General features: G+C 41.9%; 1 protein-coding gene across 1 annotated transcript in view; it reads right to left on the bottom strand.

Annotated features, from left to right (window-relative positions):
• Window positions 1-2244: 2244 nt before the first annotated feature.
• ptprsb (protein tyrosine phosphatase receptor type Sb) overlaps window positions 2245-27014 on the bottom strand; it is a 103092-nt gene continuing 78322 nt past the window's right edge. Inside the window, exons 16-35 of the mRNA XM_084732154.1 lie at window positions 26703-26820; window positions 25841-26503; window positions 24976-25070; window positions 23383-23636; window positions 23024-23111; window positions 22586-22804; window positions 21551-21708; window positions 18536-18648; window positions 16260-16357; window positions 15164-15287; window positions 14534-14709; window positions 12765-12884; window positions 11762-11916; window positions 9881-10166; window positions 9038-9216; window positions 8464-8590; window positions 7031-7156; window positions 6134-6288; window positions 5057-5192; window positions 2245-2866 (exon numbers count right to left, since the gene is read on the bottom strand). Of these exons, the coding sequence (XP_084588280.1) occupies window positions 2798-2866; window positions 5057-5192; window positions 6134-6288; window positions 7031-7156; window positions 8464-8590; window positions 9038-9216; window positions 9881-10166; window positions 11762-11916; window positions 12765-12884; window positions 14534-14709; window positions 15164-15287; window positions 16260-16357; window positions 18536-18648; window positions 21551-21708; window positions 22586-22804; window positions 23024-23111; window positions 23383-23636; window positions 24976-25070; window positions 25841-26503; window positions 26703-26820 (3459 nt within the window). The 3' untranslated portion in view covers window positions 2245-2797. The remainder of the gene's footprint in view (window positions 2867-5056; window positions 5193-6133; window positions 6289-7030; window positions 7157-8463; window positions 8591-9037; window positions 9217-9880; window positions 10167-11761; window positions 11917-12764; window positions 12885-14533; window positions 14710-15163; window positions 15288-16259; window positions 16358-18535; window positions 18649-21550; window positions 21709-22585; window positions 22805-23023; window positions 23112-23382; window positions 23637-24975; window positions 25071-25840; window positions 26504-26702; window positions 26821-27014) is intronic.

Here is a 27014-nt window from a genome sequence, read left to right as displayed (position 1 = left end):
TAATAAATATCTTAAAAAATCATACGAAATAAATATGACAAAGTGAACAATAACAATAAGGCTTTTTTTTTTTTGCGACGATAAGAACTACATCACATCCAATCCCACGTTATATCTTGTGCTCAGACGTATGTAACTGTTACTGTATAGGACTCCAATGATAAGACTGTATGTACAAAATCGGTGAAATCGCCCGAGATGTCTGGTACACTGGAACATCGCTGTGCTCTTCAATCAATCAATCAATCAACCAATCACCACGTGGGACCAATTATGATTATATGTCAAATCAAGAAAAGATATAATATCGATATCAAGGACTTGTGCAGTTGGACCGGAGAGGACAAGAGGAGGAGAACGTCGTTTTGGTTACGTTGGGATGTTCTGTACAGTGAGATTTAGGACGTGGGACAGTCTGGTGAGGGGGGGGGGCTGTTGACAGTGAGCAACTCACCACTTGTGCCAAATGTTTTTCTGGGGTTTCTCTCGTTATCGTTCAGTAGCCTTAAAGGGAAAATTCACCACTTTTTCATGTGGATGTTCGGTCAGTGTTGATAAGAGAAGTGCTGCTATCTTAACTTAGATGATGGAGTTCTTCTGCTGCAAAATAGAGTGACAAATAGAACCACAAATGGTTCTTCTTTGGTCCCTGGTAGAACCTTTTATAAAGGTTGCACTTGGAACCCTCTCAGGAAATTCTACCTAGAACTCAACATAAAGGGTTATATCTAGAACCATCTGCGAAATGTTTCATCCAGAACCCCCTACGAGAGGTTCTGCAGAGAGGCTTCCTATGGTGCAATGCTTCCACCCAGAACCCTCTCTGGGGGTTCTATTCAGAACCGTTCCACCTTCTAAGGGTGCTAACCAGAATCCGAGCCAGGGGTTCATCGAGAACCTTTTTCTATTCCGAGGGTTTCATATAGAACACGCTCAGGATCTTCTACAGAGCACATTCCATATTCCGAGGGTTTTACAGAGAACCCACCAAGGTTGTTCTATTGGGAACCTTTTTATATTCCAAGTATTTTATCTAGAACACACTTGACAAAAAAGTTCTTCAAGCATTTCAACAATTTCTTAATCTTACTATCTAAGTCCCTTGACAAACACTTTCTTCAAATAAGGGTTCTTCAGATGCATGTGGTTCTGGGTAGAACCTCTGCCCTTTATGAAGGACCCTTCTGGAACCCTTATTTCTAAGAGTGTGGATGTAAAGAAGAACTACAGGCTATTTCAGCTTGTATTTCCTGCAGGATGAGCGCTTTTATCACCTAACACCGTGTTCCCGCCAATAAAGTAATAGCTATAGTGATAACACAGCAACATGGGTGTCAGAAGCTCACCTGCAATGCATCCTGGTACTTGTAGGCACTGCTTAGCTTTTCTGGACAATACAGCACACACCTCTGAATTTACAGACAACACTTACCATCAACACTGACTGGACATCCAAATGAAAAGTGCAGAAGTTTCCATTTTAAAATAGTAAAATATCAGAGTGATTTAACTGCAAAGTGGTGCAATTCAAGTAGGTTAGCTTCAGAGGAGGAAGATGATCAGGACACAACTTTCATCCTCAGTTTAAGATACTGTATGACAAGAAAAGTTTAGCACACGACGCGTGAACATTAAGCAGCATGTTGAAACACAAAAAAATAAGTCAGCGTAAGGCAAAGACGTACAGTAAAAACACACAAAAATCATCATGTCTGCAGAGATGGGCTGCTTTAAATCCAAGAAAGAAACTCTGTCATTAGCATCTCTTTCAATAAGCCACTGCGGAACTGACACAATGGGGCTGACATCAAGAGGAGCTGAGCTGGAGGATGAACAAGGACTACGGCAAACAGCAAGCAAGCTTTGTCGAGTGAGAGGATGCACCGGACTACAAATCTCAGCCCAGTTGAGGATATGATGGGCTCTAATCACGGCTCGGAGGCCTCGGCGAGGAGGAGAAGGAGGAGGAGGAGGAGGACGCGATTGGGGAGTGTGAATGGATCCTTGGCCAGCGTGTTAAGAGCGGTCTCTAGTCTGACTCTATGATGTGCTGGCTCTCCTTGTAGGCCACAGTTCACGCTGCATGGTTTCTCTTGGCACTGTGCTCCGGGTAAATGAGCATCCACATACTTCTCCAACAGTCCTCGGGGTGGTGAGTCCGCACTGTAGGCTTTAAACTATAATCAGGACTACCTGTGGTAGCAGTAGACACCTTTGAAATAGACTCACGGACACATAGAAATGTTCACCTTTTGCACTTTGTAACCCCTTAGTACACCAAACCAATAGATACAAAGTTGAGGATAAAAAGCCCATTTAGGGTGCAGCAAATATCCAGGCTCTTTGTGTTTTTGATTTTTTTTGTTCTTTTTTTTTTTTGTTTTTTATACACATATAGTATCATAATTCCTGTTCAGAAGCCGTTTGTATTTCACTGGTTCATATTGGAGATAGCTGACCACAACACACATGTATTATACGTCCTTCACACTGGAACACTGAGGTAAGTATATGGATTACACATGGACAGTCTCCACACCCACCAGCTCCTCCTGATGAGTGTGGCTGCTGTTACACACAGATTTCTTGTTGCTGTTTTTGTTGTTGTTGTTGTTGTTGTTGTTGCGTTTTTGTCCTTGTTGTTGTTGGTGTTAGGATTCATAGTTGAGCCTCGCTCCCGGAGAAAAAAAGGTTCAATGTTCACGTTACTTCAGGCCGTCGTTCTCTTGTTTCGCTTGGTTGTTGGTTTGTTTGTGGACCTCGAAGCAGAAAGATGGATGGATGGTTGTCTTTTCACTTACGTTGCATAGTGGTCAAAGCTACCCAGGTACTCGAGAGCGGCCTGGTAGCAGAACTGGTACTCATCCTGGGAGAGAAACAGATAAATAAAAAATGTGTCACTGCTACGAACAGACATGGACTTATGGGTACCAGCTCAAAACGCCTAAGCATTTCCTTTCATTACAAAATGACAGGTGATTTTACAGCTCAATCAGGTCAAAAAAAAAAAGTATACTGAAATGCACTTAATTTAAATAAGTGTGCTATTTTTGATGTACTAACACTGTACTTAATATACTAATGATATATCATTAGTGCTACCAAAGGTATACTTAAATTCAATTAAGTGCACTTGACTGTTTTATTTTGAAACTCCATTAGGATGCACTTAAATATACTATAATATCTTTATACTGATGCACATTTTCAACAGTAAATGTATTTTCAATCCACTTTTCAGATAATTCTTTATACACTTACAATATATAAGAAACATACCTAGAATTCAATGAAAATGTATGGTATTTAAATTTGGAAATGCATTTAAAATATATATTAGAAACTATAGTCAGAGGTGAATCAAAGATATAAAAGATAAAGGACATTTCAAAAAGTACAGCATTAGTATAAAAAGATCTACTTGTACATCTTAATGGTTCCTCAAAATAGTACAAATAAATGCACTTATTTTTATTTAGTTTATCTTTAGCAGCACTAATTAAGCACACTGCTAGTGAATCAAAAATAGCACATTAGTACATTATTCATGAATATACTAAGTGTAATTCATTGTGCTTTAGTACTTTAGTGTACTTTTTTGAGAGTGAGAGTTAAGTCTTAAACAAAAATATTCTGTCTGTTCTGAGAAGCTTAGCAAATAATGCCTGCTACAAAAAAAAAGGTTCCCTTCCTGAAATGCAGTTTAGGTTTTTCATAATTATCCATCCAAAAGAAAAAGAATTAAAATCGAGAAAAGCTAAAATGTCCTCATCATGAATGGAGGCCATTTTAGTAAATATCACATCCCACAGCAAAACAAAAAAATGAATACGACAAACAAAACAAAGCCCGTCCTTCTCTGCGGTGGCACTAAACCTGCTGGCCTTTGAGCGTAAAGTTAATGCTCCTAAACGTAACTGTAACCTGTGCTGGAAAAATGAATGACAAATTGTTCAAATAAAATAAGGGTTTCAACTCATCATCCCGGGGACGACCACGCAAAATGTTTGGATGGACGAGTGTCACTTATATCTTTATCTCTCGGTTCGGTGGTTTTAAATGATTCAGATCAACTGAAGCATTAAATGTTGCTTTGCCGGTTGAGAAACTCTCCTGCATTGTGTCGCACAGCTGAAAACAGACAGACAATTTTCACAGGAGGGAAACAAAAGGGAAATTTGTATCTGCAGACTCGAATCGCACTTGAATCAACAAATGTTTTCTTTTCACCGATCCAAACTCATTTGTAAAACTGTGGGAAGATTAAAAATAGGCAAATGGTAAAAATAATATTGATGAATGCACAATAAAATGAGCACCTGTAGTATTATGAGTACGCACAGTTAGAAAAGAAATACATATGGCCAAATATACAGAGTAATACAGTCCCACCCTTATGCAAAAGAAATTTCCCTGCTTTGTGGTGGGAAGTATATGAAGGCCATTCTCAGGCTGGATCAAGTCTCAGCAGTTTTTGGTTTGGTACCATTTATTGCATAGATTTGGTGCACAAATTATCCATTTTGACAACTTGGGAATGAATAAAAAAAATTGCTCCAAAATACCACATTTAGATACCAAGAGATTGAGGAACTCCAATGAAAAAATCATGCTGTGATTTGGTGTCATTTCTGTAAGAATTGCATTTGTTGGCGATTAGATGGCGAGTTGGTGATGGCTCAAACACCCCCTTACTGTCAGTATAGGAAAGCTATCCATCCTCTTAATACCCCAATATTCAGATAAAACATATAAACATTTAATTAAACATATCCAGAATGTTTCCATGTGGGAAAATGCAGAAGTTTTTTTGCTTTAAGTGAGGCTACGTGTTCTGTAAAGGAGGACAGGAACATAAGCTGAGCTTTTACAGAAATGCTTTGCTTCAGGAAATCTGATAGTTTAAAATATCCATGATCAGCCCAATCTACACAGTCAGAATATTAAAAGTGAAGCTTTAAGCAGTCCTGACAGTGTGCTGCTGTATCAGTGCTCTCCTCGCCGTCTCTGCCCTGCTTAATGAACCAGTGAGTCCCACATGCTGTTCAGTGTTTACCTCAGTCTGCACCATGGCTGGTCTCTGTGTGCGCAGCATTTTGACAGTCTGGAAGATGTCCACCGCCCCCTCGTAACGCATCCTCTCCAGGACAATACTCAGAGTGATGAAGACACCTGTCCGCCCCACGCCAGCACTGCAAACACAAAGGACAACATTTAACCATAATTTACAGCGTGCCGGAGCTCAGACAACAGAGCTCAAAGCTGACGAACCTACTGCACTTATCAATGCAATCAAATGTACTTTTAAATATTAGAATCACTCAAATGAGTTTAGCTTCTATTGTTAGATTCATCTTTTGTCTTTTATTTATTTATTTAGTACATACAATTATTTTATCTTTGTCATTTTTATGTAATTAAGTTATTTATTTATTTGTTTTGAAGATTTCGCCTTTCCTTTTTTTAAAAAAATGCTTATTTATGATACCTTTCAATCTCAAAATATAATCCTCATGATTTTATATCATCAGCTTACTATCATGTGTGACAGTACATTAACACAGTAACACTGATAATAACTATCATTAAGAAAAAGGTCAACTGACAGTCAGTCAAACTAAAGTTAAGAGTTATTTCCTGGTTAACAAAAGTGAAACGATAATTAAAAATCTTTACTAATTATTTGTAATGCTGTAATTGACACTGTTTGAGATATTTTTGTGATAATTAATTTACAGTTTCCTATCAGCTATGACACAGGACGAAAAAAAATATTGAATATTACACACTAATTATAAATAAATAGAAATGACAAATGAAAAATAACATAAACTAACTTGCATATAGTATAGTATAATATAGTATAATTTCATTCAATTTCATACTAGTACCACCAATAATAATGATTTATATAGCATTTATGTAACAGAATTAATGCATAAAATGCAACACAAAGTGTAGAACATAAAGGCAGCAAATCAAAACATTTATGATAAAACAATAAAAACAAGGATAATAAAAATAAAAAAAATAAAATAAAATTGAAATAAGTTTAATTAACTATTAATTAAGCATTTGTTAATGATAAATGATGATTAATATAAAGTGTTGTCTTATTAGTATCAGTGTTTACCTGCAGTGAACGCTGATTGGTCCATCCTGGCCAAACTGCTCCTTGGTTTTGTGCACCTGGCCAATGAAATCGATAAAACCTTCCCCAGATTTGGGCACGCCTTGCTCTGGCCAATCGGTGAACTGGAACTGACGCACCGTCCGTGACTGGCCATCCTGTGGGCGGCGAGGAAAACGATGAGACACACATCAAGGCGTTTATCCCCGAAACGTGCAGTTATTGTTTACGCGAGGTGATTATTATTTTAAAAGAGGTTCTTCTTTGCTGAATCGACTGCAGACTGAGACTCTGCCAGGCAACATCCTCTTCGCCCCCCCCCCCCTAATGATTACTGTTATCTGAGCCTGATCAGTGGCTGTGGTTAACTTCAAGCTGTAACGTCAGTGCGTCTGCTATTGTCAGCCACTCAGTAGGCAATTACATCTTTTCTCTTCTGCACAGCCTCTCTGACTCCCCTTTAATGGAGATCAATAGAGCATCTGTCAATGTGGCGTCAGTGCAGGACAGGCTTGACTGGAGTTATCTATGACTGGCACATGTGTGCACGAGCGCTCACGCACACACTCGGTTACACACACACACACACACACACACACACACACACATACGCTGTCAAGGTAATGTGGAGACAGCATGGTTGAATGAGTAATTTACGGTTGCCTGTCGATAAATGCTAACCTGTTGTGCTGCACACATTCACATACAAAACACACACTAACCGACACACACCACGGGTCGATAGGACATGTTTTGCACCGCCGCCTTCTGACAGCACCGATCGGATCGGAAGTAGAGCCGAAAAAGTCAAAGGGAGTGTTGTTACTTACTCCGCTGTTTGAATACAACATACAACACGAGCGCAAGTCTTTAAAACACACACAGACGCCGTGAACGCACCCTGGCATCCGTAACTTTGAACTCCCGGAGGATGTACTGAGGCATGTTGTACTCAGCCATGGGGTCCACCACGAAGTACTGGTACCTGGCCGAGCGCTCAGCGGGCCAGTACTGGTGACACTTCTCCTGAGAGAGCAGAACAGGAAAATAAGTGTTGATGACATGGTTCACAGGGCTGACATTTGCTGTTATTTATTGTACCTTGTGCAGGAATAGTTCGAATTATTTGATGTGGCGTTTGGGAAATCACAAATAATGCAATGGAAACTGACATTTCTTCTATCTGAATCTGCTTGTTATTATTTTGGGGAAAAAAAGCACAGTATAAAGATGTGGAAACATATCTCATACTTAATTATGTGCTTATATTAAATCCAGGTGATGCTTTGAAGGCACAATAACTGCATTATTTATGAATATTAGGTTACAAAATGAAACATTTCCTGATGTAATGTGACTTCCAGGATAAACTGCGCCCTCTTCTGGTCTTCTGCAGACACAGAGACATGTAATGACATCTCTGTGCACCTCTGTTAGCTACAGTAGATGGTGGACGGCGTGTCCCCAGAGAAGAGGAGCACCAGCACGGAGGCTCAGCAATGCACTACTGTGGAGCAGCAAAATGGAATTCAGCCACTCGAAAAAGGTCCACCTCTGCTATATTTAGAACATTTTTTACCACTTTACTTTGCAGTCAGACAGCCTTTTTTGACAGGAAACCCCCGTTATGTAAGCTAGATATCTCTCTCTCTCCAAACCAACCAAACTCTGTAGGTGAAATCAGTAATTCTGCTGCACTTCCACTGATCTGTGAAGTTTTGTTTGTGTTATCGTGTGACTTTGTGTTTCTTAAAAGAAGAGTTCAGATTCAGCAAAGTCCCACAATAACAGGAACAAGTTAATACAATTTTTACACCACAATTTGGCTCATATGCAGGCTTTTAAACACAGCTAAACCTGCTAAAAGGGTAATTGACACTTTCCCCACTGCCAGTAGATCCATTTGTGTCCACCTGGGTGTCATGTTTAGAGCTGGAGATGATAAATACCTGTATGCCATTTGATGCAGGAATGAATGCCAATTGAACCCTTTCACACTGAAGACAAATGCCAGATGTTAGTTAGTCTCAAAGGGGCAGCAACTGGTAAAATGACCGTTTCTGCAAATGGAGTTTAGTTGGTTTGGAGAGAGTGAACTTTGGCTTATATAACGGTGGTTTTCTGTCTGATGGCAAGGCAAAGCAGTGAAAATATTCTAAATATAGCATTCACAGCAAAGTTCATTGCTTTACTTCCGTGCTGATACTGTTCTCCGCTTCTCCAAAGTGCAGGCGTGCAGACCGCCATTTATTATAGCTAATACTGTCTACAGATAAGTACCTCATACAACCCCACATCAAATACTCCAAACTATTCCTTTAATTTGTCCTTACCCGTCCCATTTCTCTCAGTTTAGTGAGCATGACCACTATAGTGGAGTTGTGTTCCCACAGCATCCTCCAGAAGTCCTCCGTAGTCTCGGCCAGTGGACCCTGGGTGGCAATGTAGCCTCTCTGCTGCCTGCGCACGCACACACACACACAAACACACACACACACACACACACACACACACACACACACACACACACACACACACACACACACACACACAAACACACGCATTAAGACGCCACCCCCTCCCTGTTTCTTCTCTGTCAAGCATCAGACTGAAAAGGGGGTCAGGCTTCAGGCACGAAGAGGAACAGTCACAACATGTGTGTACAACCACTCTGAACGCCTGAATCATCAGAAGCACTTCGGCGTCCGTCCCCTTTCACCGGGGACCGAGGCGAGCGCCACGCAGCGAGACAAATAGCGGGGACATGTATATAGTAATGACAGATGTGACAGGACGTGACAGGTGAGAGCACTGTGGTGAAAACCTATCCAATCCATTCACTCATCAAGCCATCATAAGGGGACAAGGGGGTCAGGTCATATTAGCGTTCTCGGGACGAAAACATACCTGTATCCGTCTATGTAGCTGGCGTTGATGTAGTCTGAGCCCTCCAGGCCTCTGATTGGCTGCAGGCAGACGCGGGTGGTTTCATAGGGCATGATGTTGACCAGTCGGTTCTTGAATTTGTTGCAAGGCAGGTTGGCTGTGACAAACCGGGACGTGTGGGCTTTGGTATTAGCCAGTCGCTGGAAGGAGAGAGGAGATGTGAATGTTTCGTAATGTTTTTAAATATTTTATCGAGCAAACCAAAACCGATTTTGTATGCAAGAGCGCAGGATTATTCAGGATTATCTGCTTGGTTAACACAAGGCCTCTGAATTCTAGACTAAAAATAAATCTGATAGGATTTATTTTTCTGTTACACAAAATATTGTTAATTTGTTTTTAGAGTTTTCTTTAATATTTTACTTTTTTCTTCCTGGGTAGGTTTACATCATTTACAGCCTCTTAATATTCAATGGAAAATATTTTAGAAGAGAAAATCTCATGTTGAGCTACTCACAACTAATAGATGCATGCAAGTATGTAGACAAGGCTTTGTTTCAAGGAGCACACAGGAAATTCCAATCTGCATTATGGTCTGTTAAAATAAATATATACTTATATACTGATATAGACTGATATAGTCACAATAGGCCAACATCTAATCTGCTAATATTGGAATACAAATGTTTTTATTTAAACACCAAATTCAGGTGCCAGGTGATAATTCATAATTCTACTTTCATGTTTTTATTGAGGGGGACAAATATTGAAGTGGGACCTGTCCCCTTCGTCTCCCCTGAAATCTGCAGATTGCAATTTTGTGCACCTGGCAGTACATTGACTTTCCTCCTGCCCTCCTCGTACCTTGAACTCCAGCTCCATGCCGGTGACGTGCTCCCCGCTCTCCACCTTGGACAGCTTCTGCATGTAGGAGTACAGACTCCTGGCGGCCACCTCGGTGTTCCCGCAGGCCACGGCCTCCAGCAGGGCCTCGTGGATGAAGCTGTATTGGTCCTCCGTCTGCACCATGTAGTTCCTCTGTGAGCGCATCAGGGTCACGTGACCATAGATGTCCACGGTGCGCTCGTGCCGAATGCGCTCCAGCATGGCGTCGATGACGATAAAGCAGCCGGTGCGGCCAACACCAGCGCTAAACAGAGGGAGACGAATAAGTCGGTTGTCAGCTGACAGATAGGGAGGATTTCATTTTTGGCATTTCACTTAAAGGAGTAGTTGAAAATTTTGGGAAGTATTTGCTTTCTTGCCAAGAGTCAGATGAGAAGATTCATACCACTCTCATGTGTGTCTGTCCAATATGAAGCTTAAGTCTGCAGCTGGTTAGCTTAGCTTAGCATAAGGACTGGAAACAAAAAGTAAAAAATCGGAAAACTACCAGCTCCTCCAAAGCTCACTAATTAACACATATTTGCAAAAACTCTAATGTATAAGTTCTGGTTTTCCAGGGATTATGTGTTGGAATATTTCTCGTCTGGGTGAAGTCACGTCCCAAATCACTCACTCATTCACTGCTCCCTACTCGCTATCTAAGGATTTCTGTGTAGAGGACTATACAATGAGCTCACTAAATACTGAAGAAGAAAAGCTTTTTTCACTCTCTGTGCCATTAATTACACCATTGCTGTTGTTTCTCTTTCAGAGAAATGCATGATGGTACATAGTGCTTTGTTTGTGACCACTGGTTGTACTCCACTTTTAAATTTGATTTGCGCAATACTCTGAGTCCCCTATGTGGGATATAAATATAAATCTTTATTTTGTGCATGCAGAATGAAAAACTCATGATTTTTTATTTTTATTCATTCCTTCTCTAAGTACAGGGACAGCGGAAGTCAGTCAGAGGTCATCCTACATAATGATGTCATACTAAATAGTGTTCAATATATAATCAGTTAGAATCTCAAAATAATGGGAAACTAGAGAATGATAACGGATAAGAGGAGAGAGATAGAGATAATGCAGTGATGATGATTATAACGATAATGAGAAGTTTCTGATTATTCTTAGATAGTAAGTTGATAAAGTTTCTTATAATAATAATCTACAGGATCTTCTTTTTTCTCATCACGTTGAAAGTAACAGGCTTCAGTATAGAGAGATGGTACAAGGTCAGCAGCACAATATAAATACAGACATTTCATAGAAGAGAAAGTCAATACAACAGAGAGTCTCCAGTCTGCAGTGTAAATCAGAGAATTGTAAAGTAACATTAGGCTCCATGAAACGCTCGAAACACTTTAAATAGCCTCCGTTTTCCGAGCGGCGCAAGGCCAAACTGAGGGGGCAGAGCAGCCACGGCTGTCGCGGCCGCCGTGAAATTCCTGCCCCGTCGAGTAGTGAGTGAATTCGGACATAGCCAAAGAGATTTCCTGCCAAACCGACAGGGACTCCAGGAAGTTACTGCAACCAGCCAAGAACCAGCCCCCACATAACCACCGCAACTTTTAATTTTTACACTGTGGTTTTTGTATGGATCAGACAAATGTGATGTGATGTGTAATTCTGTGAGCTTTAGAGGTGCTGATGAATCACTTGATGAAGTTACGTTGGCTGTTTCAAGACTTTACACTAAGCTGTCAACTCACTGTATCTTCATGTTTTAAAAAAAAGAAAAAGAAGTATTGCAGACTTGATATTGTGGTATTATTGTGAGTTTTTGGTATCACTACATCTCTAGTATTTACCAAAACATTCCCTTTAAGACAACCGTGTGCGTGTGTCCTGTACCTGCAGTGAGCGATGATGGGTCCGGCGTCAGGAGGGTTGCAGGCTTTGACTCTGCGGAGGAAGTTGAGGAAGGGGGTTGGGTACTCCGGCACGCCGTGATCGGGCCAGGCTGTAAACTGGAACTGACGCACTTCTCTCCGTTCGCTGCTGCCGCTCTGATGTGACGAGACAGGAGGTTATTGTTTGTACATGTGTGCATGTGTAAGCTTTATTATCCCTGTTGCATTATTGAATGTTACAACACAAAACCTATTAGGTGCTTAAAGGGAAGTGACACGTTTGCCAATTTGTTTTGAGTGCAGTTTGTCAGACGTATCTACATTAATCATGACTCCATCCTAATTACTGCCACTCACACAAGCGACGGCAGTTTCTTCATACAGAATATCTAAGAAGCTTTTAAATTGATTCATGCACAAATAAAAAAAACCTGTAGGAATATTTCCAGATCATATAAAGAAAAGAAAAAAGAAATTCTACACAAAAAACACAAAGCATTGCTGCATTTTTCATGTGCATTATTGTCTACTGTATGACAGATTTCCTCCGACGTTTCACAACACATCAACAAAAATTTAGAGAACTACACTTGGAAGCTACAGTTGGCCTAGTTTTCTGTGTTTGTAAGTAGGCCACAGAGACACGCTAGTCTGGCGGTCTTAGATTAGCCCTGTGCTATAAGACAGTGCTCTGCTTCCAACAGTGATCAAATCTCAGCGCCTGACACGGGGAGGCTGGCCTGGTTTGAACACTCCGTGAAGCCCAGACTAATCTATTCTCCTCTGCGTGTCCAAACGCACCACTCATTCAGGGGACAGTGGAAATTCATGATCACTGCACTCGCTCCCGGTTCCCTGACTGTAAAATCAAGAGATCAAAGCGAGGTTTCAGCGGATGTGGCAGTAATTAATAGAGGAGAGGGCAGAGTGGCGAGTCAAAGGGTGGACACAGAAGGACAGGGCGGCTTGAATAAAGAGGGAAAAAAAAGAGGGAAGTAATTCACCTTATGCAGGGAAAGGGTGCGGACACAGAAAGTGGCCAGCTCCATCGTGTCCAGCAGGGTGACCTGGATCATCCCGTATGTCTCTGTGCCGCGACTTGGCCAGTACTGGTCGCACTTTATCTACACGAATAAAAGAGATTATCAACATCATTACCATCACTACAATCATTACTGTTTACAGACTGAACTAAAGCAACATTCACACTGTCCTTTGGCAGTACCCCCTCCTCATACCCCTGCTGGTCAGCTCTCACATTAGTAATGTTGTGCTGTACCTGAGTTCACTTGTTCATGTTGCTGCTTTGGTGTGGAACAGCCTGCAAATTGCAAAATAGCAGCCCCCTTCTTTGTTTTGGTGCACTTAGTTTTCACGCCTGATGCCAACCATACCAGAGTATAGATGAACCGGCCTTTTCAGGAGGACACCGCGTATCATATTGTACCCGGGCATGGTTTGTTGATCTGTTTACGGGTACGGTACCCAGTGTTCACGCGAATTAAACGAAATGGACTACCTGGCTAAGTGTACTTGGATCTGGGTCCGAGTCCCTGATGCGATGGCCTCCTAAGACATGGATTGGGATGACTGAGACAGACGTTAATATTTTAAAGCACTGGTGCCACCAAGCCTCTAAATTTGGTGGTCAAAACTGCCTTTGTCGTGGCCAAAATGCAAACTTGTGTCAAAACAATACAGAAAAGGCAATTTAATGCAACATAATACATGATCATGTAATCATGAATATATTTTTATATTAGCTGGCGCTAGTGACTAACTGACCACAAGCGACAAAACTAACTGTGATCGAAGCGAATAAGTGTGATAGAAACTGAACGCAGAGTGATGGCGGACAGCAGCTGACAACCCTGTCAGCAGCCTGGAGGAGAGCCGTTCCATGGTGAGCTGGGACTTTATAACTGATACATGAGCAGGACAAACACTTTCGCTTTCTCTGACTGTGTGGAAATCTCATGTTTTCACATAATAGATGACAAAGGAAGGCATTAAAATGTGAGGAAGGCTCGTGAGACTGATATTTGGAGTTTGGTGTGGTGCTGAAGAGGAAAAAAAGGAAGGAAGAGACGGATCTTCGAGCAGCCAAATCTGATTTGACAGACAAAATTCTGAGTCTTGTACAGCCCTACAACTCAGTACATTATGTCCTTAGAGGAATCATATTAGAGCCACTTAATCTCCTGCTTCCATTCATTATTAAATTTTTTCATTTTTTTCATTTTGCACCTATTATATTACTGGTTCTTCTGTAAGGATCACAAGTTTGACTAAGCTTAAATAAACCCACACTTTAGTAGTCCCTGTTTTTGTAAAATTTTCACCTAAAAGGCAGAACAGAATCAGGATTTTTGGGGAAATATAAGATGTTAGTGAAGGCTGTGAAATTTGGTGGCCACCCACACATAATATTTGGTGGCCACAGGTCATCGGGCCATGGTTAACGTCGACCCCTGCGGTATGAAACATTACTCCAGATCAGTTGTCCTCAAACTAGAACCACTGCTGTGATGTGCATCACCGGGGGAAAACACAGAGTGAAACAACCTTGAATGAATATGACTTACGTAAGGGGAATAAACAAACAAGGATTTGCTGATGAGATCCTGAACGCTTCCCCAATTATTGTTAATGACTGATAATTATGATGCGGGTGGGTGTGAGCGTCTTCCGGCTTCTGAGGAGGGTCATGCCAGAAAAAAAAGTTTGGGGAACAAAAACTGTGGTTGTGTGTGCGAGGGACTGTCTTTCCTACCCGCGACTTCTCCTCCAGGCGTGTCATCATGACGACGGAGGCGGCGCGCTGCTCCCACACCATCCTCCAGAAGTCCCCGAACGTCTCTGCCAGCGGCCCCTGGGTAGCGATGTAGGCATTCTGCTTCCTGTAGCCATCAATGTAGTTTGCGTTGATGTAGTCGCTCCCCAGGATACCTGCGAACGAGACACTTGTGAGGATCTTTCTAAACTGCAATCTGCGTAAGCGACATAATAAATTAACCTCCATGTATGACATCAAACAGCCTAACGAACTGTGTTGTTTCTGGCAGCCGCGGTCTCCAGCAGACGGCTGCCTGATGACTAGCGGACGACAGCAAACAAACAAGACTCTGTCGACGTGAATTCATGAGCTCCAGATCAAATCCATTCTCCCCCTTCTTGTTCTGGAGGAGTGCTGGCTGCACTTGAATGCACCCGCGCTGTTTGTCAGTCTCATGCCGCTGCACACAGCCAGTCCTGAGCAGTGTTTGCAATTTCAGATTTCATCCATCATGCAGCTCTCCTTCTCCTCCTGCCTCCCCCTTCTTTGTGTTCAGCCCCCCGAACACAAACATGCTCTCCCATCAGAATCTCTGAACATCTTCTTTAACTCGCAGCTAATCCTCACCTTCTATAGGAGCCAGGATGACCCTGGTGTGGTCGTACGCGATGACGTTAGCGTAGCGGTTCTTGGGCTTGTTGACCTCCAGGTTTGAATGTTCCCAGGTGAACTGCTGACTCGGATCGATGGACTGAGGAGAACAAACAAACACACACACATTAACAGAAATAAAGGTGCTAACCATGATGGGTTGTCCTCATAGGAGAACCCTTTTTGGGTCCTGGTAGAACCCTTTATAAAGGTTCCACTAGAAATTTTCCTAGAACCCAACATAAAGGTTTATATGCAGAACCAGGGTTTCCTAAAAAAACAACAACAGATGAGAGGTTCTGCAGAGATCATTTCTATAATGTAATGGTTCCACACGAAACCCTCTCTTGCGGTTCTATTAAGATCCTGTCCAACTTCTGGGTGCTGACCCAAAACCACTGAGGAGGTTCTCTCATATATTCCAGAGGTTTTATCTAGAACCCATTCAGGGGGTTCTCACTAGAATCTGACCAGTGGGTTCCAGTGAACACTTTTTCATTCCAAAAGTTTTATCTGGAACCCATCAAGGCGGTTCTACTGAGAACCCTTTTTTCATTTCCAAAGGTTTTATCCACCTAGAGGACGCTGTAATATTCCAAAGGTTTTATCTAGAACCAACCCAGGGGGTTCTACCGAGAACCCTTTAATATTACGGTAGAGAGAACCCTTGACAAACCCTTCATGAAAAAGTTCTTCAAGGATTTCAGCTATCCTTAAAGAACTCTCTCTTTCAGAAAGCGTTCTTAAAAAGAACACTTGACGAACCCTTTCCTCAACAAAGCCTTCTTCAGAAACAAACAGTCCTGTGTGGAACCTCATCCCTTCAAGGAGAACCTTTCGGAACCCTTATTTCTTATAGTGTGGTACATTTGAAGATAATGGAAAGAGAGTGTTCAGTAATGTAGACAAGTTATAGCAGTGCTGAATAAATTATGAACATATAGTCTTCACATGCAGACACAAATGTTAAATAAGATTTGCTTCATGAAGCAAAAGCTTTAACAGGCTTAACATCTCTAAACAATAAGGACATCATCTGCTTACTCACATGGAATAATAATGTATTTCTCACCTCGTACTCCTGCGAAAGTCTCAGGTTGTCGTTGGCTTTCAGCAGCTCGATGTGCTCAGCCAGCTCGCTGATCGGGATGGGAGGGTGGCTCATCATTCCTGCGTGACAACGAGGAATGGGAACGGGAGCTGTGAGCAACGCCATGTCACATATAAAAGACGTTCTTTTAACTGTCCTCAGTCAGGTGAAAGTGTTGATATCGAGGGCACCTTATGTTGCAAAACTAAAAATGCATGCTGAAATGTCCCCGTGGCCGGCACCAAAAATATGTCCCTCCAGAAAATGTGACCTGGTTGCTTAAGATAATCTACAGATCTTGTTGTGAGCAGTTTGAAGTAGGAACTACTTTATTTCTACAGTAGAATGTATGGGAAATAGTTTGTTTCTACTAGAAATAACTGTCCCTTTAAAGCTTGCATTACTGCAGGTACAACTAAACCTGAAAAGGGGCATTTAGCTCCAAGCGTCTCTTGTAAATGCACCAGTAAACTGCACTTAAGTGTGCGGATGTTTTTAGTTGCTGTCTTCTGCTGGTCCAGTGCCTGCCTTAAGTAGTGTCTGGATGTGCGCGACTGCGAAGCATTGTTCTGCGTGACAACAAGGACCGGAGTGGCAACGGTGGGGGTCAGAGTTGACACAAGACTTCAGCTGAATAACCTAAATTACTGCAGGTCAGCAGTACTCATATGCAAAGATGCGAAGATAATTATCCAATCAGAGAACATCACATATCATTAAGGAACACGCTGAGGCAGAAAATCAATTTTGATCCATGTGTGAGGACAAAGTGAGGCGAGTCTTGTTTGTTTGTAAATTGTTTTTCTTTGATAAATTGCTTTCTCTTGGATCAGAGAAGCAACGAGTCAGAGAAAACAAACAGAGACAGAACACTAATTAGGAACGTTGCGCATACACGCACACACACACACACATAAAGGAAGCCTCCTACAGTAGTCGCTTTTCACAGCTGGAGGCAGAAAAGAGAAGCTATAGCGCTCCATTGTCCATCCAAAAGGCAAATAGCTGCAACAATAAATCTATGCACACAATAGCTTTGCATACAATAAACACAATCCATTCACGCCAACGTCAGACTCGATGTTTCTCGAATTGCAATGCCTGTCGATGCGCCGCTGTGGAGAGCGTTGTGCTGCTGCAGCTCAAAAAAAAAAAAAAAAACGAGCTCATAGCATAACGTTTATTTTCTGCTTCAGCCTCGCACCGCAGCGCCCACAGGTAATCACGACAAAACGTTCCTGTCACGACCAAAATGACCTCAGATAGCATCAGCCGGTTTTGTTGGAAACAAATTTCATCTTTGCAGAGCATCTGAAAAGGCACAAATCTCAGGGGAGGAGAAGTGGGTGAGGTGGGAGCTTCAAGGTTGCAGCCACATGAGAGTGAAAAAGATAGAATAGAAGAGCCGCGGTGCTTTATTCTGTGCTTTGCTTCCCAGGAACGTGCGAAAAAAAGACCTTCATCTATGGATTTAATAAAATATGGCATCATTTGGCTCTATATATCCTGGATAGCAAAGACTAAACCCTTCTTCCTGGTGACACATCTCGCCATAGTTTCCACAAGGACCCTGTGAAGCTTCTATAAAGTGCCACCATGAAAATACAGTGAGAACTGTGATTAAATTCCTCCGGGCCGTGTGTGTTTTTCTCTTAATTTAATGGGAGAAGTGAAAGGAAAGCAGAGTCGGCCCGGTGCCATGACCAAAGCAGCTGTGTTGTTAGATCTCGCTCAGCGGGGGGTGGAGAGCGTCAGAATCCATGTAGTTACTTCACAGTGGGGTTTTAGCTGGTTATGCTGGCGAGTGCGGAGTCGACTCCTTTATACATGATCACAGTTAACCCACAGCTCACCTTTTGATGCTTAATTCTGACCGTTAAACCCGACTCCGAAACATCTGAGCGCGATAAGACGGCTTTCTGTCATTTCTGTCTGTTCTGATGTGCTATCTGCAGCCTGGCATGTGGAATGTGGGCGAGCGGAGATGATCAGATTTTGTCACACCGTTATGACTCAGCCGTGACTAAGCACTGACTGTACTACCTGGGTAGTGGCCATTTTGATCCGAAGCTGCCAGGTACATGCTGGTTGTGATGCGGAGGAGTGCGTTCACAATCTTGTCTGCATAATCTCTCCGAAAGTTATAATTAGTCGCATGAATATTTCATTATCGAGTGATGATGAGCAATCGGAAGTTTACTTTATTATGCAAATACAAAGTGCGTGTCTGGGTGTCTGTGTGGGTACACGCTGCGTACCGGGAGTCTGGAAGTTGATGCGTCTCATCTCGACGGGGTCCGTCGGGTGATGGGCCATCATCTCCGCGTTGCTCAGAAGGCTCTTGGTTCCAGGTTCAGAGTCCTTGCGCTTACTAGAGGTGCACAGAGACGTCATTATTTGGATCTGTTGGTGACACTTTTGTAGCGCAGGAAATCAAAGCTACCCAAAAAAATCCATTTCAAAGCAGAAAGTCAGCCGGAGATGTTTCAGTCATGAGGACCTTTCTCAAAGAAAGTCCTCAAATATCAAAACAATAAAACATTCATAACCCCCTTAGAGCCACTAAATAAGGAATAAAAACAAACCAAAATACATAAAATAAAATAAATAAATGTTTATTTTATTATTTATTTACTTTATTTTTATATACAGTTTTTAAACTTCTTATTTACTCATGTTTGTCTTGAGAAAGGTCCTTGTGACTGAAATGAAACTGAAACTTTCGATGCAGAGGTGATCAGTGTGTGCGGGAATCAACTGGTCAACCAACAAAATTATCTGTCTCTGTATCTGTATTTGGGTAGAAGAAAAGAAGTTTGAAATTTGAGAAAACTCAAAATTTCAAGGCAACTTCATTACATAGAAATTTGAGTTTTGGGCCCAAATGAGACTCTTAAGTTTTGAAAAGTTGTACTGACTAATAATCTTTTGTTAGATAATTTACTTTTGTTCTTAAAAAACTTGAAATCTATTCTGTAATGTATTTCAAAAACTGTTGAGTAAACTAATATAAGCGAGAATTAAGAATGGTTAATAATTTAATATTTTCATTTGGAAGCATTTAATTTCTAAGCCAAATAATGACAAATCATGTTCACAGCTCAGTATGAATAATTTTTGAAATATTATTATATTGTAATTTCTGAGTTTCTGAAACTCAAAGGTTCAAGTTTATCTAAAGAACAAAAGCAAATTATCTCAACAAAAGGTTGGCAAAACTTTAGTGCATCTTTTATTTTAGTTTAACCTTAGTTTAGTTTGTTTAAAAACTTAAGCATTTGTTGGATCATGGATTCAAAACTCAAAAATCTAGTATAAATTTTCTCAATTTATTTTTACAGAGTGCCAGAAGGCACGTTAATTCAGAAAAATGTTTTATTTTCTAATCAGATATTCACTGGCAATGCCATTGTTGTGCCTAAAAGGCACAAACTGATTTTTAAATTACTTTTGAAATATTTCCACATCCTCACATTACACATTTTATCACTTTCTCTCCCTTTTATTTGTTAAACTAAGTTTTCTGAAGTGTCTGAAGCCCAACACAACCTCCCCTTTAACTGGGGAAACTGAAAAAAATGTTTTTAAATCAAAAGATTCTGCTTTGCATTGGAGATAGAAACTCTGCAGTAAAGACATAGAAGTATGCAAAATAAATCTGTCAGCTGAAGGGAATAACCTTGGTGCATTAAATCAATGATTGATTATAGCAGACGCAACCTTTTACTATGCCAGTGTAATCATTAGAAAGATGAGCAACTTCTGACACAAGACATGTCTGTTTCCATTAAATTATTTGTGCTTTAGGTATTCGGATTCGGGTGCATCCGTCGCGCTCGCTGCTCAGACACCAGTGAGTCAAAAGAGCAATTAGCACATGCTAATAAGCAGAGAGAGAAAAGCAGACTCGGTACTGACACATCATTAGCATAGATACTTGAATCGAGTAAATAGTGCATTAACAGATATGCTGTTTTACGGCTTTGTACAAGTTCTGTGTACAGCATCTGGTATGGTGTAATTGCTGTGGGTTAAAAAGAACAAAGAGCTTGACATTGGTTTAATCTTACCTGTCAGGTTTGCTGCTTCCAGTGAAACAAGAGCAAGCAAGGAATAATTAGAGGAAGAAAAAGAAGGAAACAGACAGATTGTTAGAGAGGGAAATCAATATTTTGCATTAGTATTCAAAAGCTTGATGGCTTGCAGCAGATATCACAGGCCTACAGCAGGGTCAGTCTGTTGCATAGCCGTCAGAGGGGAGAACAAACTTCTAAACTGGAACAGATTTGATGCATATCGGACTGAGAGTTGAGCATTTGCGGGAGGACAGTCAAGGATTAAAATATCCAATAGGAACTGCTGGCAAAATATAAGTATGACAGAGAGAAACTTAATGTATCTATGAAGGATAGAGCTGGAAATAATTTTCGTAATGTCAACAAATCCCAAAAGACAAAAACTGACGATTAATTCATCCTACAGTATTAGTACAAGCATCGTCTGTGCAGCCAAAGCCTGATGCGGCTTATTCCTCTCCTCTCCAGAGCCAAGATGGCGTCACACAAGGAGGGCGACGTGCTGGAGTTCTGTTTGTTTTTATGTTCTTGTAGGCGAGTTTTAGGCTCTTTAGTGTCTACTTAAGTTAGGTAATGTTCTGCTAATTATTTTCCAGCGATTCCGCCATTCACAAATCCTTCCACTTTCTTTAATCTTACACAATATCTTTTTTTTTCATTTTATATTTAATTTTCTTCCTCTTCCTCTTCTTCTGATTATTATTGCTGTTGATAGTGACTGATTGATAGTCCCTAACAAACACACTATTCACTCCCATTTGCGTTTGCTAAAAACTACAGTACCCACCGGTTTTACTGAATTATTTAGCCTTTTTTAAAAATGAATTTATATATTTGTGACCCATGTTTACAGGTTTCTAACATCAGAAACACGCTATTTACTCCAATTTGAGAAACATTTGCTTGAAGCCACAGTGGCCAATTATTTAGCCATCTAGCCATTAAAATTAAAGCATATATGACCGATTTTTTAAAAATTAATATCATCAGTAAGGATGAATAAGGGCTTGAGAAGCACAAACAGAAGTCAGAACATATTGAGAGACAGACTGAAGCGTTGTTAATGCTTTCATGGGATTAACCGACTTTAAGAAAAATACAGAACGACAGCAGCCTTATATTTTGACACATAACCAAAGCCGACAATGGTTACGGTTTTTGGCGTTTTGAGTTATAGAGTTCATCTGTCCCGCTCACTTTTTGTAAAGGAGGATAGCGATGACGATGCAGATGATGAAGACCACAGCGAGGACAGGTCCGAGCACCCAGATCAGACCGTCGCCTGCGTCGAGGGGCTGGGGGTCTGAGTCGGGGGCGATCACGGTGTCCGTGTAGGGGCTGGCCACGTACATTTTCTGTACACAGAAACACACACACGCACACAGTCAGGAAACTGAGGTGTTTTTCTTCTTCTGCTTTACAAATAACTCACGGCAGATTCAGCAGTAGGACTTCTTTTAATCAGAGAGATGGGCGTGTTTTTTTTTTTGGTATTTCTCAGTAATTTGATTCATCTCAGTGGGCAAATAACACGAACACATGTGAAACTAAAAAGCAATTAATGACAAAAATTACAAACCCACAGCTCTTACACAAAGCCTCAACAAAAAGTAACCTTCATTGCAGAGCTGTTGCACTGAATTGCATTAGACTGTGACCAAGCCTGCACGTGGCTGGTTTTATATGCACACGTGTACGAGATTACTTTTAATCAGTTTTTATCATTTTAGACAACATATAACCAATGCACCTAAGCTTACTTACATTATATGTGTTTTTATAATGACAATAAACTGAATAAAGCGCCTTTTTATTAGTTCTGAAGGACCTTTGAAAAGCATCCCTGGGGCTAAAAGTGTTCCGAATAAAAAAAAAAAAACATCTAATAAAAAATAAAATCTATCCTAATTCAAGTTGTATATTCAAGTCTATTCCAATTCGAATGCACATATACAAGCAGCTGCACAAGGCAATATCTCTTCTACTGCCACAGTAGGTACACTCACTCTTTATTAGCACTGGTGATGGAAGTACGTGAAGGTTATTGCCTTTTGCTTACAACACTTTGACTGACGTTCATTTTATTGTTTTAGCAGCGAGGCCATATTGATTACAATGTATAGTGACAGCCTGCAGGAGAGAAACGCGGGCAGCGCCGGGGAACGAGGGAGTGGTTATAAACACACAGAGAAAAGAGATGTGACACGGTGGATTTTTTTTTTTTTTTCGTACCCCGGTCGTGGAGTTGAGCTCCGCCAGGATGAAGAAGACGTACTCCTGCCCTGGGTCTAGAGCCCGGTTCTCGAAGCCTCCGTAGTCCAGCTGGTCCCCCAGGGTGAAGAAGGCCGGTAGGGTGCCAGGTGTGAAACGGGCCGTGATGTAAGCACGGCGCAAGTCCACCTGCTTCTGCTGCCGAGAATCCCTCTGCCTTTGACTGATGTCTTTTAACAGCTGAGAGAAACAGACCGAGGGAAGACACGGACAAGAAGAATGAGGCGTTCCAATATCTATGACTAATGTTTAAACACTGATATTGAATTATAAAGGGTAAGCGTTGCCAGGAGTTCTTAGAAAAATTGGATTGTGTGTGCGTGTGTGTGTGTGTTTATAGGTCCTTTCCTCCTTCCAGGCGCAGACATCAGTGGGTGCTGTCATTGTTGTGGTTCTCACCTCCTCTAGGTCCATTTCGTCTGGGCTCTTGAGGTGTCTGATGACGCCGCGGGCTCTCCTCAGTGGAACCACAACAACATAAACATTCCTGTGGGAGCAGAGGAGGACAAGCAACATAACACCAGCTGCACCGATACAATAGCAAACATGTCTCAAACTATTTTCACGTTTCCTTGCCAACTTGTTGCTCTAAAGGCTGCGTCTTTAACATCCTGTCAGTCGGGTAGTGTTATCATCACTCCCCACACCTTCAGAGATTGTAATCCTCTAATCTCGGTGCAGCGAGTCTCGGTGTGATAGCTATGACAACCATTTCAAACACTGTAACAACATCTAAAACTCAAGCCTTTCAGTCTTACTTGACAGGCGTGCGAGTCTCCAGCGACGGCAGGATTATGGTGACCGTGGTCTCGGTGTCGCGGGCGTGGTCGATCTCGGGGCGGCGGATGACGATCGGCGGGGAGGTCTTGGCGGAGATGCGGTGGCGAAGGCCTCCCATGTTGCCCTCGGGTGCAGTGATCTTAAAGTCGTAGCTGGTGTCAGGCTGCAGGTTTGGGATGACCGCCTTTCTCAGACGAGCGTCCACCTCCATCTTCTGTCGGTTATACTCCACCTACAGGATAAAGATGGTCAGTGAAGTCAACAGGAAAAAGGCATAATACACTAATTATTACACTGTATGCTGATGATGTCTTACTGTACTTTAACCTGTTAAAACCCTGCCCCGTTTTGAGGGTGGTCTGCCTAAATTAAAACAATTTTTTATCATTAGACGCTCAAAATTAACTTGGAGGGGTTTATTACAACGTTGGACTACAACACTGACCCAATTAACGCAATGTTTTAAAGAAAAAGTCCTGATTTTTGGGATGTACACTTATTCACATTCTTACAGAGACTTAAATTAGACACTTGATGCCGCTCACATCATTATGCTAAATATGAAGCTAACACCTTTCAGTGTTGGTTCTAGTTGACTATAATAACCTTCGCTTAAAGGTAACAAAATCTGCCTACCAGCATCTTTAAAGCTCATTAACAAACATGATGTATCCTGTTTGTTTAATCCATCCAAAAAAAGGAAGTGTAAGAACAACAATTCCCTATTTTACAGGGTGTTATGTACTCGACTGTTTCCAGCAGAGACTCCAGTAAGTTTTTGTTCCCCGCCAAGAAATAAGTCCATAAAACCCACATAAAACAGCTAATTATTTTATGACATTTTTACACTTAGTTCTTTTTTGGAAGGATGGAACAAACAAGATACAACTTGTTAATTAGTTAGCTGTAGAGGTGCTGGTTGGTGGACTTTGCTGAATAAAATAAAAGTTAATTTTCACGTAACTTTTCATTGTACTATTCTATGAAACTCTGCAAAAATCCAGCATCCCACAGTTGGAACAGTGGCTGCACGACGGTAAAAAAAAATAATCTTTTGTTGATTCATGAGACATTTTTGTGATATGATTCACAATTAGTGGGACTGATTATTTTTGCATCACAATTTTAACTTTCACAGAAAAACGGTGTCATATCATTATGATATGACATTTGTTGGGGTCTGTGCCAAATAAACATGTTTTTATTTTACATCTGAAGATCAGAATTAATAGGCCAGGGCATCTCTGCAGCACTACAGTGCTTCATTATAATGCTGGTTTGTCACACATTTTTCCTTCATCAAAAAATTGCAGCTTCTGCAATCTGGATATATTGAACTCGGCCAAATTTTGATAATATTTTGATTAATTATGCAACTCTAGTCAGCAGATGGGTGTAAAATTCAGGTTGGGGCTATGCATACTAAAAACACATAAATAAAGATGTTCTAATCAAAAGCACCTGGCAAATGTTAAAACATGTTATATTCTATTATGTTATGAATTATGTCAAGAGATTACAGACTAAGCATTTGTCACCACACATGTACATGCACCAGCCAGTGGACATACAGTAAAGCGGTACGGGTTGCTGCTCTCTGGAAACTCCCAAGTCAGAAGAACACTGGTCTTAGTGGCCAGATTGACTGAAAAATTCCTCGGCACATCTGGGAAGCAAACAAACAAACAAAAGAACAGTCAGTCGTGACGAAGCATTTTAGTCAAATCAGCGGCTCCTCTGCTTTCCCACCGCACAACCTGTAAGAACGGAGGACACGTCAGTCGGATCTGTTACCGGGGGAAAAACAGATGACGGTTAGGAGGATGGGCAGGTGATGAGGAGAGTGGATGGCAAGAGTAATATGTACAAATAACAGACAGACCGGCTGCAGGAATGTGACATGCCACATTCTCAGAGTGTTAGGTTGTGTTTGTTAGACTCAGAATTCAGCATGTCAGCAAAGGCTTTGGAGAAGGTGAGAGTGGAGGTCTATCAGATAAAAAAAAGCTTACCTGCAGATACAGCACCAGACGCCCATTTTCACTTGAATTCAGACTGAACACTTACCTTCTGTATTAGATACTGTACACCCAAGCTCTGTATTGACTTTTACCTGAGGGTTTGTGATAAGCAGTGCTCTTGAAGCAAACATCCATTAACATTCAGTCTGCTCCCACTGGTGGTGAAGGGTAGGTGATGAAGGTATAAGTGAGTGAGTGGAGGAGATTGGGGGGAGTACTCGTGTTCCCCGGGGACTTTGCAGTTCTCGGCCTCTCTGAGGTGCACAGGTGAGTGGCCGACCTGCAAGAACTTGGCCCAGACTTCGTTTAGTTTAGTGTTTTTGGAGTGAAATCCACATTAAAGGGAGCGGAGATGTGAGGCTGAACCAGTGCGTACAGGGTGAAGGGTGTTCCCGAGGCCTGAGGCCAGCCCTACCTGTTTCAAAGGCCAGTGTTCGGCTCACCAGAGGCGGGCTGAAGGGGCCCGGCCCCGCCTTGTTGTGCGCTCTTAGCTGCACCTCGTAGGCTGTGCTGTGATTGAGGCCCAGGACGGTGTAGCTGGACTCGCTCGCTGGTAGCGTGATCAGCCAGGGGGGAGCAGGAGGGGCTGGTAAGGCTGAAGGGTCAGGGTCAGCAGAGGGCGTGGGGCCCACGGCTTCTCTGTAAGCTATGGTGTACTCTGTGAGGACACCGTTACACTCGTCTGGGGAAGGGGGCAACCAGGAGAACTGGAGGGAGCAGCATGTGGCGTTAACAAAGTCAGATATTTTGGGGTGTCCCGAGGGTGGGAACATGGGAACCGTTATTTCCTGCTGCACTACGTCTCCGTAGCCAGCTCGGCTCTTCGCAGAGAGGACAAAGACGTAGGAGGAGCCTGGGTTTAGGTTTCTGACAGTGAAGTTTTTCTCCTTATTTGTGAAATCCACTGTGGTGTTTAAAGACGTATTCTTCAGGCCAAACTGTAGGCGGTAGCCCTGGATTTCAACTGGAGCCCCCCGGCTATCAGAGCCTGACTCAGTGCAGTCCAGCGGAGGAGCCCACCGCACCACCACCGACGGACCCGATCTTGGACGCACCCAGAGGGAGGGGGGGCCGGGCACTGTGAACGACAGTGTAGGCAGAAGAAAATCAATGCTAATATATATATAAAAACATATATCATGTAGATCTTGTACAAGAATTAGAATTGATTTGGCTGTTTATTTACTGCCGGCTCCTGGTGCAGCTTACTGTAAGATCAATTCTTGAGTATGTTACTAAATCCAGTGCACTGAACTGTATACTTGGCGTATGCTTACCAATCCCCAGGGTCTGCACAAGCTTGGCTTTGCTGTGTGCTCCATCCCCTTTGGTGGTGTACGCTGCCACTGAGACGGAGTACACAGTCTCTGCTTTCAGACCTGCCAAAATGAGCTCCTGTGGAAGAAAACGCACGACAGCACCGTCAAATATTGCCAACTCATTCCTTTAAAGGTGAAATGCGTAACACCCTAGTGTTCGAAAACAGGCACTGCAGTCCAGATTTATAATATCGGAGTGAATTGTTTCTCCCCGTTCCTGCCCTCCCTCTGTCATATCTGTCAACATGAATAATACGCTGCATTTCTTTG

This window comes from Lutjanus erythropterus, chromosome 12 (assembly GCF_056507025.1).
Source record: "Lutjanus erythropterus isolate fLutEry1 chromosome 12, fLutEry1.hap2, whole genome shotgun sequence".
Lineage (NCBI taxonomy): Eukaryota > Metazoa > Chordata > Actinopteri > Lutjaniformes > Lutjanidae > Lutjanus > Lutjanus erythropterus.
This window is presented reverse-complemented; position numbering and strand designations above follow the sequence as displayed.